Here is a 12,904-nt window from a genome sequence, read left to right as displayed (position 1 = left end):
GATGTGAATCTTTTTTCCTTTCTTTCTCAAGTGCCCTTTCCATGGAAAGATAATTCCTCGGGATGAATGTGGGATTCCAATTAATGCAGAGGACAGAGCCAGAGAAGAAAAGATGCGCTTTGAGAAGCTAGCAACTCAGCCAGGTTTGTGTGTAATTATCAATAACAATATCAAAGTAGCAGGCAGAGGTGAAGATAAGCTTTGAGAATATGCATAGTATATGTGTATTTTACAAATGCTTGTATAAGTATAAAATGAAAATAAATTGTAGACATTGTAAATATTTTACATCATATTACACTATTTATAGTATCTACAATTGGACAAGAATCTCAGAACACAGTTGGACAAGTGAAATGTTATATATGGATGAAAAGCTGATCCTTCTGTTGCTAAACATGCAAGTTAAGGTACACAGAACTGTATCATATATCTGTCTTGCTCCTGGCCACGTTCTGTCATGTAAAATCCCTGTTGTTTCTCATTTGCAACGATTCTTACTTGTAAGTATGAATGAACATACACACAGTATAAGGTCAGCTTTGCATTCATTCTATATTTTCAGTGATTCTCATGATGTTCCTAACACTTCTCAGGCAGACCTATTATTTATCATAAAGAACATGTGTATTAAAAAATGTTAAGCTAGTGAAGTCCTCACCTAGAACTTTATTGGCATTTTAACAAGACTCATAGTAGATACAGTATTTGGAATGGGCTTGAGGAAGGGAACAAGAGAACCTGTGCTATTTAATTGGTTACAGTTTACTATGGAGTATTTTATTTTGTTCTTAAATAATGAGGATAGATTGCAAGGCTTGATCCTTGTGTCTTAGCTGCTGCTTTCAGATAGAATGCTCTGAAGGGAAACCTCATCATTGCCAGGATTGTTTTTTACTGTTTTTAAGCTGAGGTAAAGCTCTGAACTCTTAGGTCAGGAATGAAAGCAGTGAGAAAGGCAGCAAGCAATGACTGTGCAGGGAGGAAGACTTCCAAGGAGAGGAAGGGACTTTTTTTTTCTTTCCAATAGTACAACTAAAGTACATTAGCAATAGGCAGCAGGTTGATTTTTGTAGAGTGCCAGGTGGACTGCAACCAGGAAGCAACTGGAAATTGATGGACTGCAAAAGAACATGGAAGAGAGAAATCTATCCAGCAAGACATAGGGTGTAATTGGAGGGAACAGATTGGTTTAAGGTCCTTCCAACCTAAGCCATTCTATGATTCTGTTAATTCCCCAACAGGCCTTTCCTGTTTTAAACTATTTAATCTAGGAGAATAATCTGTATTTTTATTAAACTAACCTTTAAGCTTTATCATTTTAATACCTCATGGTATGATCCCTTAAGGGAAGGGGCACTTGTTTTGCTCCTTAGCTTTTGCTGACTTAGTGTTTATAGATTTCACAGTTAAGTGATGTATTAATGATGCTACTGAGTAAAGACTCAGTTCTCTCTGGTGTAGGTGAAGAAGTGCTGTGTTCACAAGCAGTTTCCATCCTTGTCAATGTAGAGTGAAGTGCTCTAAGCTGGCCTCCAACCAGCAGCACAGAAAACGGGCTGACACAGTGAAGCCAGGCCAGGGATGTAAATGTGCTAAAAAATTGAAGTTCCCTGCTTAGTTATAACAAAGTAAAACCAGCAAATTAGGCTAGTAGGTGTTCTAGTAAGTTTCAAACTGGAAACTAATACTCTGATAGAAAAATCACTTGCACTGAAAAATATTGATTTTTTTTTTTCTTATTCTGTGGAATTGCTGTTGCTCTGGGCTAGACATAATACTTATTTTTATTACAGTGTCAGCGCAGTGTTGTTAGAGGCTTCTCACCTCTGGCCCACAAGGATGTATATGTTAGTCCCAAAACACTGTTGACATTGCAGTGTTGCATTATTGAGTGCCATTGTTAAGCTGAGATGTCACACAAAGGTCCATCGTGACTGTCTGGGGAGATACTGAGCAAACTACAGCACTTAATTTATTGGAGAAAACCTTAAAGGTTTCTAAAGCCATATGTATCCCAGATGTCACTAAATACTTTTATCCACTGCTTATTATTCCTTTCATTTTTTTCCTGTGCCTCTGAATTTCCATTAACCTTTAGAAAATTTTTTTTTTTTTTTTGGTTGTTTGGTTTGGGTTTCTGGTTTTGGGAGTTAGGGGAGGGGAGGTGGGGGGTGTTGCTTGGTTTGGGTTGTTTTTGCATTAGGTTTTCTTGTTTTGTTTTACTTTCTTGCTTCAAATCTGAGCATTACTGCTGTGGAAGCAGTAAGTGAATCTTATGACTGACAGCATCGTTTCCTAACGTTGACAGCTGGAAAAAAGCCAAACATTAAAGTTGGAGTATTGGTTGTGTAATTAAATTCTACCAAAATCATCCTACATCTTTTTCCTTTTGAATGGTAGTAGGTTCTTTTCATCTTTGAGTGGTTGAAGAGGAAAACAGTTACATAGGAGTGACTCAGTTCCTGTAATAATGACTATGTTTTGACAACGCTATCATTGGTATTATGTATCATTTTTTAAATTAGTACAAATTTTGTAATTCTCACTGTTCACAAAATGCTGCTTTGGGCTCTTTGGTCCTCAGACAGTGAATCAGGAGGGATTACACTGACCTGCTAATCTGTAGCGTTCATCCTCTTCCAATAGTTCACACACAGGAGCAAATTAAGTGGCTATTTTTTGTGTCAACCCTGCAGAGTATCTGGTTTTTCAGCCCTTAGTGACTTGTTAACAAACAGGTATCAGGACAGGCCTGTGAAGGCAGGCCCCTGGCCAGTCAGATGTGAAATAGCATCTCTTTACTAACTACAGTATTGATTCCCGCCTACCCCTGCAAACTGTGTAATTTTCTTTTCCCTGCTGCTAAACTCAGTAACAATGTATGAAGAGCTTTAGGGGCCCATCAATGCTCAAAAAGCCTGCTCTTCCCTGGCATTCTATTGATTTTTCTCAAAGGCTTTTAAATTGCTCCTTCATTTTACTCAAATGCTCATTTCATCTCTACTGGATGCCGGCATTTTTTCGTTGTGTTTAAACAATTGCTCCATTCACTGGGTTCCTAAACTGTGACGCCTTCTTATTACTGGGAGATAAACTGTTTAGACAGTTTTCCTTAATCTTGGATTAATCGTTCCTGTATCTGAATTGTGCTGTTCTGTATTCATTCTGTTCAAAAAAAAAAAATGCCACCAAAGAAACTCATCTCCTCAAGTCTTATGATCTATCAAGTTCTCTTTTCTCCCTCTCTGATTTTCCTGCTCAGTTCCTACATAGCTCCATTTTCTTCATGCTTTTTTTGTTGGATTTTAAGCTCTTCGCTTTTGCATATCATACCAATAGTTTTGAGCTAACCATTCCTTGGCAGTTAGCTCTGATATTCTTAAACACCACATTCTGAAGTACCTCTGGCCTCCTTGGAATGTTACCAGTACCTGTCATGCTTTGTACATAAGTGAAATCATATTGTCATTTAGAACTGTACGTTTTCCCAAAGACGTTAAATGAGGGTAGAAGTTTGGTGTTACAGTTTCCAGAGTTTCTGATGACTTACATGAACCTACAATGAATGGTAATAACTGGTTGTTAAAATAAGGAGTTTTGTCTTTTGTGCTGTTTGGACAGCGTTGTTCTCAAACTATGTGCTCTTCATGTTTATAAAGTGGTGCCATTTTCTTATGTTTACATGAATATCTCTGGGTAGAAAAATAGACCTGCTCTCTGACCACACTTTTACTTAATGCTGCTTTTATCTTTCATTCTTGTTCTGGTGTGCACTGTACTAATGATGAAACAACTGCTTCCTCAGATATACAGTTCATTTCATTTATGCTTATTCCCATGGTGGCTGCTATGATCAGAATTCACTCAGAGTGGTTCGATTCTGAAGCATTAATGATTTTATAGAGCAAACAAGTGCTTGAAGAAAGACTTGGGCTATTCACTTGGGCTATTGTCAAGAAATTTGATTTAAATAATTAATCTGATTAAAGGTGGAATACTGTTTATCTCCCAGTAATAAGCAGGCATCACAGTTTAGGAACCCAGTGAATACTGTACTGGTGGGAACTGTTGAATCAGGGCCTGAACCGCTGATTGATCACCTGGGGCAAACACTGAGTCAGCTGTGGGAGCACAGGCAAAGGCAGTTCACCTGTGTGACCAGAAGGGGTGGAGTCTGGCTCCACTACTCCTAAACCCTATTTAAGGGCTGACCATCACTGGGAAGGATCTCTTTGGAAATCCTTCCTTTTGAGTTTCTTGTCACGAGCCTAGGACATGCGTGAGCATTTTTGCCCTTTATTTTGATTGTCTCTTTTCCATCACAATAATCTGTCTGATATGCCACGTATAAAATATATTGGCTATAATACCATTGGGTATTATTCATTCTGTTAACCTCACACCTTACACTTTGAAAAAATAATCCTTTTCAGGTGCAGAATTGGGCTTATGGCTACAAAGTCACATCTTATTCAAGAATACTTAAATGTCAGATGCCAGTTACGCATTTTTGAAGCAAATGAAAAACTAACTGAAGAAGTGTTACAATATTGTTACCCTCTGTTCAGCTTTAGATGTGACAAACTGTATTTTTTCATTTTTAAGCTTTTTTTCAGAATTTATTTCTGGAGATAATTTCCTCAGCTACACTGCTGGCACTTTGTTCCATTCCTAAATAATGATCATTGTGTTTATGTCAGCTCTCCTGCATGGAATATTTTCCTTGAAATTGTGCTCCTGCGGTGCTGTAAAAGCTTAAGTCTTCATACAGAACAGTTTTATCTACAGCAGGTAATAATAGATACTGATCCCAGACTGGCAGGGCTTTTTCATCAAGGTCTGTGGTTTTGACTAACTGCTTTATCCACCTCTCCCTTCATGTACACAGCTTACAGCGCACTGATTCTGCCCTTGCCCAAGAGTGACAAGAGCCTTTACCTTAAGAGACTGCAATTCTGCTTGGGCTTGGATTTTCAAAGTGCATGTTTTTTTTCTTATAAACAGAGTGGCGAGACCCAGAATTCATGAGAGAAGTCGAAGCAGCCACAGGAGTGGATCTTGGTTCCTCTAAAAGTAGAGGAAAAGGAGGAAAAAAGAAAGGGAAGAAGAAATACCCAAATCTGACAGACCTGAAGCAGCAAGCTAACACTTCTCGTTCCCGGCTTGAGAAGATAATCTTCAATAAGTAAGATACTTATGTTTTCTAAAGCCTGCTAAATTGTAGTTTCCCTTTGTGTCAGTGGTATTTTTGTTCCTATGCGATAGACAACTTCCTTTACCAGTGGCGGAGCACAGATGCCTTTTGTACTGCTGGAGTGTAAAGACTAGCAGGTACTGATGGCTGAGGTTATTTCTTAGAGGATGATTTGCACCTAATTTATAAAACTTCCCTATTTTTTCTATCATCATTTTCATATTGTTTAGCCTGTAACTGCTGTATTGTCTTTGATGACACATTTATTAATGAATGAATGCTACTGTATGCATTGGATGTGGAAAGAAGATGAAGTGTTCAGAGTGACACAACTTAGAACACCAGACACTGTAGTAGTGTGGATGAAGTGAAAACAAAGGATTTTTTTTTTCCACTTGTGAAAGCCTAAGATGGGCTGTCCTGAGCGGAGCTGTAATAAAAGCATGTGTCAAAAGTCTTGGCTTTTTGCATGTACCAGCAGCTCAGTGGTTGCCTTCAAGCTTTTCAGGGATCTCACCAAGCTTTTCTGGGCTTCTTTGCTCCTGTGCATCTTGCTCTCGTGTGTATTAAATTTGTAGTTCAGTCTGTGCAGTGCTTTCTAATACAGCATGTATGCAGCAATTGTTTGTTTGTATTATTTTTAGAGACGCTGCCAATGCATTTCTTTTTTTACTAAGAGTACAGTCAAGAAAAATATTTAGATCCTGTGGACACAGTGTTGCTCACAGCTCTGTGTCTGTACTTCTCCCTTTCCTCCCAGCACAAGTGCAGACAGTGCAAACTACTTGGATTAAAAAACAGCAAATACTCAGAAATGTTAAGAACCTAAAGTAATCATAACTTCCACATATTGTAGGCCAGGCACTAATGCACACAAGATTATTTATGTGCCCTCACCTTTACTTTTCAGAAATGTAACCGATAGCTACTCATTTGCAAGAAAGCTTGGCTTCTCTGAGATAACTGTCCAAGGGATAGATTGAATATTCTAACAGTTTGCCCTTGACATTCTCACAACTTGCTGGCTCAAGGTAAATGGAGTTTTGAAACTCCACATAGTTTGTAAGTAACGTGGTTCCACTGAAGGAAGACTATTACAGCAAAGTAGTCAAGGGTTGCTGCTGCAAGCACGGCAACAAAGTGGTTGGCAGGGTGCTTTCCTCTCTGCTAACAGCTTTCTGAATGTGATGCTTAAATTCTGGCAAGTCTTAGCATGGAAATTCAAGACATTGTACTCCAAAACCTACAGTACTAAAACATGAGCCTACGTTGCTGAAATGCTTCAAGCCACTGTTATTTAGGGACCACTAATTTATTCAGATAATTCAAATAGCTGCAGTAAACCAGGGCCTTCTAGAAATGTGTTTGCCTAATTTAATGACTCTACAGATGGAATTCCTTCTTTTTTCATTCTGAAACAGAATTTACTTCTGGAAAATATCCCCATGCTGTCCTGATGGATGCTCATTGGCATTTTAGCATTTCAGACAAAGATGCATCCATGACTTAGAGACATGAGAAAACTACAAGCAAGCAAGCTGAATCAGATGCAAGTGGGACACAATTCCCCTACAAGCTGAATAGGTTTTAGAATGTTTAGTAGCATCACCTACCCGCTCACCTGAGCTGTTTCTTATATGTAGTCTCAGTTATTAGCTCTGCCTGCAGTATAAATTTGTCTGAGCATGCTCTGGTCTTCATCAGATGGGAAGCAGCTGCAATTAGAGTTTCACATGTTAAAAATGAAGTCAGAGCAAAGTGAATAGTGGGAGGCTGTCAGATTAAGAAATGCAAAGATGAAATCATTAATGGTTATTCCTTAAACCTAGTGGATGAGTTGAACAGCATCCAAGACACAGTATTTGTTTTAATTCAGTTTTTCCTTTTATGATGCAGAGGTTATAACAAAGCTAAATCCATGTTGGTTTTGATTACAGATTATCACATTTTCTGTTAGTTTTTCACATTACTTGATCTTAAAGTCAAAAACCACGCAGTTGTAATAATATGAAATTCTTATTGCCTTCAACAAAGTAAATATCAAAAGCTGTTTTTGGTTTACCTTGCTCTGTGCTAATGATTTTGAGTGTGTTAGTGCCAGGTATAGGGAATCAAACCTGTCATGTTTTAATAGGTTTCATGCTTTGCAGCACTAAACAAGATGATAACCTTGGCTCCTTATAACAACCCCAAATTACTTGAAATGTATAGGTGATAAACCCAGGCTCTAGTCTGCCAATAAAGTTAAGTGAAATTGCACAGAGATCATCAAAGTGGGATCTCATTTCATTTACAGTATCACACAATCCAGGGGCGCTAATGTAAAAACTACATGACATGAAAGTGTCAAGGCCACTCTCCACTGCTAAAGGCTCACTTTTCTCCTACCAATTTGGCAATATTTGAAGAGCAAAAGCATGACCTCGTTTTCTTTACTCTGTTAATATTATTGGCAGGATTTTGTTAAAAGAAAACCACTTCCAGGGTTTCTTTTTTTTCATAATGCTAGCTTTGATTACAGTTGCTGCTGAGAAAATCTTTAATCCCTCTATTTAGAAGTGTTACTGAGATGTAGCCTCTGTTTTCAGATGTTTCAAAATAGCTTTTAAAGTTAAGCCATTAAAGGGAACAGTTAGTTACTACAGAAGTCAGCTTGCCTCAGAGGTAACCACAGGAGCAGAGCTGTAGTAGTGTGTAGGCCTGATCCTGAAAAGGATGGATGCCTCTCTCATTCTACCAGACACCCTGCAGCATCTGCAAAACTGGCAGGGAAAGGCAGACTGTGACGATGTGGAGGTTGACAGACATGAAACCATTTACTTTGAGTGAGAGAACAGGCAGACTGCATTTCTAGTGCAGAAATGAGAGGAGGCATCAGTCAGTGCCACATCCTTAAATTGGACAGAGTCCCTCAGTCAAAGCTCTTAGCTGACATACCATAGCACTGTACCTTTCAAAGGTTTTTATAGAGACAGATATACATACAGAGCATTCTCTTGCTTGCTGCTGCCACCTTTCTTCTGCTTCTTTTCCTCTCTGAAACTATGCTCTCCTTCTGCCTTCCCAACTAAAGCTCTGCAACGTTAATTTCTCCCTGCATGTGGTCACCTCTCTGCTGTTTTCTTAAACTTGTGTTGTGCTCTCTGGTTAAACAGTTGTTGCTGTGCAGTGAAGGGGCTGATGGTGTAAGAGGTTCAAACTCATAATGCAGCTGAAGAAACTGATTTTTAGGCAGTTGCTAAATGAGTTAGTTATAGTTCAATGTCAAGCCTTTCCCTTATGAAAACATTCTAGATTTTACAGGTTAGGTGTTCCTGAGAGTTAGTTTAGCTTTTTGATCCTCTTAGGTATTTTTCACTATTTTTTTTTCTCTTGTGGAGAGGATAGATGCTTTTGAAAAATGAAGTTTACATGTGACTATCAGAAATAGCACAAAGAGGATAGAATACACAGCCATTAAAATGAAAAACTTTAGATTTGTTTTCTGCTGTTAATAAAATCATTGCTGAATTAAACTATTAGTATTGCTACAGCTAATTAGGTTAACAAGACCAAGTGTGCTCAGCCTCAGTGCAGTGTTCACAGGACTGATAGCAATTAATCTTAGTTCATTTTTCCCCCAACGTTTATAAATAATCTGAGATTGCATAGAAACAATACAAAAGCTTTTATATTTTTTTGTTTCTCTTGCAGAGGTGCTATGAAACGAGTGGTGAAAGCAATGAATCAGATGGACCAAAGAAAGCATGAGAAGTTTGCCAACCAGTTTAACTATGCACTGAACTAAGTCTTAACAAAATGCAAAGAAGACTAACAAAACTGCAACTGCACAAAGCCTTTAGCACAGGCCTCCATATTTAATATACTGTGCTGTGTACATTTTTACTGGAATTACTATTTAAAGTGTTTTTAGCATCTAATTTATTTTGCCAAAATTCATACTGGTTATAAAGATATGGTGGTATGTAATGGGCTTAATGCACTTAATGATAAGTATTAGAAATTTACCTGAAATAGAGCTAACTTTGTGACATGTACATACTCTTAGTAAAAATTTTCAGGGGTTCTTTGCCTTCCTAAGGGACCAGTATCATTTATACATTGTTTGCCAGCACAGTTGTGATTTGCCTTGACTTCCTTACCTTCAGAAAGATGCCTTAGAAGCAGTCTGATTTTCACTTGAGATGGCAACACAGAGGCTGTTTGCTCAGTCTGATATTCTAGAAAGATTCTAGAATATACATCTAGCAGGCCCACTAGCTCCTGCTGCACCTCTGAAGGCTTCTTGCATATTAACTGGAAAAAAAACAAATCCATTCATGATCAGAAGATGTTGATTGAATCAAGTTTGGTTTCAGCAGGTTCAAGAGCCAGTTCACACTCAGTAGCTGTGGCAGTTGGGGAGAAGCTGAAATCAAGTAGGTCTTCATCTCCTGGTCTTCCAAAGTTGGTCTTCCATTATCTCTCAGAAAGAAGTTTGGAAAGTATGTTATGTAAATTTGTGGAGATACTTAAAATGTGCTGGAGTTGGAGTGGTACCAAAAAAGCTGCATTACAAAGAGGTTTTTTAAGAAAATTACTCAGGTGACTTACTGTGTAAGTAAACTGCCTGGCTTCAATCACTTTAAAAACAATAATCAGTTAAAGTTACATCAGTCTCAATCCCAGAATTGCATGTAGGGATCTAAAATACATACACAGACATCTGAATTCTTCTGATGTGGAAGGTTTAACACATTGGATTCAGATGGTTGGTATCTGTGTGGCTTGTTATTTGACAGAGAGCTTAGCCCAATCTCTCATAACTGCTTTCTAACTGTTTTGCTGGCTATCATCGTGTCAGAAGTAGAGTGAAGTAAACGCTGACAAGTTGTGCTCTTGTGGGGTTTCACACAGCCTTATCAGTGAAGGAAATCAGGAGCATCATTCATTTGAAACTCAATTTCAAAATGAAATGTCTTGAGTAAAATGCAGAACACAAATTAGAATAGATTGTCTACAGAACTAGTTTAGTTACTCACCCGCTTGAGATACTTCCTCGTGCAGTAAGAGGCTCTCTAAAAATTGAAAATGAAATCCTGTGTAGCTTTTGACTACCTCAGACAAGAGCTTTTTTATTTAAAGCTGACACATACCTGTTGACTTGTACAAATATTGCTAAGAAAGCAAGCAATGATAACATAATTTTCCAGATCTCTGCAGTTTGGAAGACTTTTTCTTCTCCAACACATTTAGAAGCATACTTCTTCACTATGACAAATAATAAACAGCCAGCAGCTGTTTAAGCAAGAATTTCTTATTTATTTACTGCTCTGGAAATCAAAGCTATGTCTACAAGCAGTCAATCCAACAGTGAAGGTTGCAGGTGAAACCATAGAGTAGGACAGACCATACTCATTGCCAGATTAGTTGAATGGACTATCAACTGATTTTATTGATTAGCAAAAATAAAGAAAAAAAACTAAAAGCAACAACAAAGCTCATGTACTTGAACGCAGTGTAGCTCACTAAACACTGATATTACAGAACAGTCCAAATGATCTTGGAGATGAATGTTTATGAGAGCCACAGTAGTTATTGTTCCATGTTCCAGAGACTTTTGAGTCCAAACAGTCTGAAGGTCTTCATTTGTAAGGTATGTTTTTACTGATCAGCATAAGGGGGGAATTTCTGTGTACAGTGACACAACCTTTTGACAAGAAGCAACAGCACAAGCAGGCTCCCAGCAAACAGTAGGTACTTCACACCTCACAGATTTTCCATTTTGGGCCTTCAGTACAAGAGGAAATCCCCCATAACCAACACTAGAAAAGAGAATGGTTTAAAACTGTGAGAAAATAGTATGCCAAGCAAGTTATACTCCTTCACGATACTTCTTAAGAGTCACATGAGTTCTAGAATAATCAACTAAAATTTCTTTATTCTTGTTTTGATGCAAGAACTTTGCTCATCAGGTAAGGACAAGGAGATATATATACTTAATACCCAACTGGGTGCGTGTATATGTTTCTTCCTTGAAACGAGGCAGGCCATTGGCTATTCAGAAGTGCACATCCCCCCTAACTCTCTGTTAGCCTGACTTTTACCAGAAAGGATCTTCACTTTATCCATAGCATTTGAAGAAACACGCTTCCCTTCCTATTTTAATTATTGCCTCATTTACTCAAAGGTTTTTCCAAGTTTCACTTTTAGGAATACACATAGAACAAATTTTGAAATACTTTTGTCTTAAACATTATCATTAGAACTGATAATTCAGCAAAATTTAGGAGCTTTCTCCTTTTACTGGGCTCCTCTGTGGCTCTGATGGAGAAAAAAAAATCTATCACCAATGATCCAGCACAATTTCATTAAACAGAAATCCTATATTCAAAGGGAATTAATCCTCTTTATAGAAGCACTAGACCTTTTTGTGACTCACAGCAGGTTAGGAATTTTGGGTCTCATGATTCTGAGGACTTCTTCATCTTAGGAAAGTCTGCAACTTTTTTACTGGAACTTCCCTATTCTTATCCTAAGTGTCTGAGGGGGAATATATACCACTAGCAATCTCTGCAGTGTATTTTTGTCACTCAAATGGCTTTTCAATTGTACTTTAACATACTTAGTTGAGCATCTGATGTTCAGCTACCTAAAAAACACTGTACAATTTGACCCTTGGTCTGGATTGTTAAGTTGTAATATGGGTTGAGTTTTCCATGTTCCCAGGAGTGGCAGCCCTGAGTTGGAGTGAACTATACTAATACATCTAGTGCATAAGGAGTGTTGTTTCAGCACTAAAGTAAGAATAGAAAGCAAGGACTTTTCATGCTTATTCTTACTAGAGAATGATTGTATCTGGCAGGTAAAAATCCAAAAGGAAGAAATTGTAGTGCATATAACTTCAGTGCTGACAAAGGTCTGGCTCTCTTAATAGCACAGTGACAACCACAAGTTCAGTATGAAGTTCATGAGCAGAATAAGAGCATATCCCTCTAAAGTTACTGATAGAGAATGATGGGTCCATGCTCATCTCTAAATAAGCACTTGCAGTTTTAATATCTAAGCTTACCTCAGGCTCAGCAGAAAATTTATATTAGAAGAGTGCTCTTAATGTATTTACCTAAATAAGAAAAACATGGGATTTTGTTCTGCATGGACAATACACTGCAGTGTGTAAAGCTATCTGTAGATCAGTGGCACCTGTGCATTCAAGGTGGCATTAAGGAAAACAGAAGACAACAAAAAGTTGTTCTAATTAAAGCAACTGTGAAAGCAGCCAATAAGAGATCCTCGCCTGAAACAAGAATTGCTGAATCTCAGGAACCCTGAAAACAAAAGCTTAATTCAGCATGCATTAGAGTAGTTCAACAGGAGAGAGAGCTGTCTTGTGACCTTTCATATCCATGCAAATACCTGGCTGTTAATGCAACTGTTGGAGGCTCATCAGTACTATTAATTAATGGTTGTAATCTTAGAAATAATGGAAACATTTTCATGGGTTATGTATCAAAGAAGGTAAGAACATATGGATGTACTGGCACTGCTTAGGTGATGAAAATGAGCCATTAAAGCAATGTCTTTTGAAATGATACCACCATGCCATTACAGGATAATCTGAACACCTGTAACATAGGAAGGAACCATCTGCAATTGTCCCAGAAGATGTCTAGGTGCCTAGGCCTAGAAACACAGCCAAAAAGACAAGTTGCACTCAAAGAATCTCTA

At 38.1% G+C, this 12,904-nt stretch overlaps 1 protein-coding gene across 2 annotated transcripts in view; it reads left to right on the top strand.

The window, feature by feature from the left end:
• Window positions 1-9,084, top strand: part of UVSSA (UV stimulated scaffold protein A) — a 42,674-nt gene extending 33,590 nt beyond the window's left edge. The window contains exons 11-13 of one of the 2 annotated variants that reach the window (XM_065735895.1): window positions 32-143; window positions 5,008-5,188; window positions 8,891-9,084. In XM_065735895.1, the coding sequence (XP_065591967.1) occupies window positions 32-143; window positions 5,008-5,188; window positions 8,891-8,984 (387 nt within the window). In that variant the 3' untranslated portion in view covers window positions 8,985-9,084. Of the gene's footprint in view, window positions 1-31; window positions 144-4,703; window positions 4,795-5,007; window positions 5,189-8,890 lie in introns of those variants that run through there. The other variant, XM_065735896.1, reaches the window with a different exon arrangement.
• Window positions 9,085-12,904: the final 3,820 nt, after the last annotated feature.

Source organism: Cyrtonyx montezumae, unplaced genomic scaffold (genome assembly GCF_038088225.1).
Source record: "Cyrtonyx montezumae isolate F1298 unplaced genomic scaffold, pur_monq_1.0 scaffold_2, whole genome shotgun sequence".
NCBI lineage: Eukaryota > Metazoa > Chordata > Aves > Galliformes > Odontophoridae > Cyrtonyx > Cyrtonyx montezumae.
This window is presented reverse-complemented; position numbering and strand designations above follow the sequence as displayed.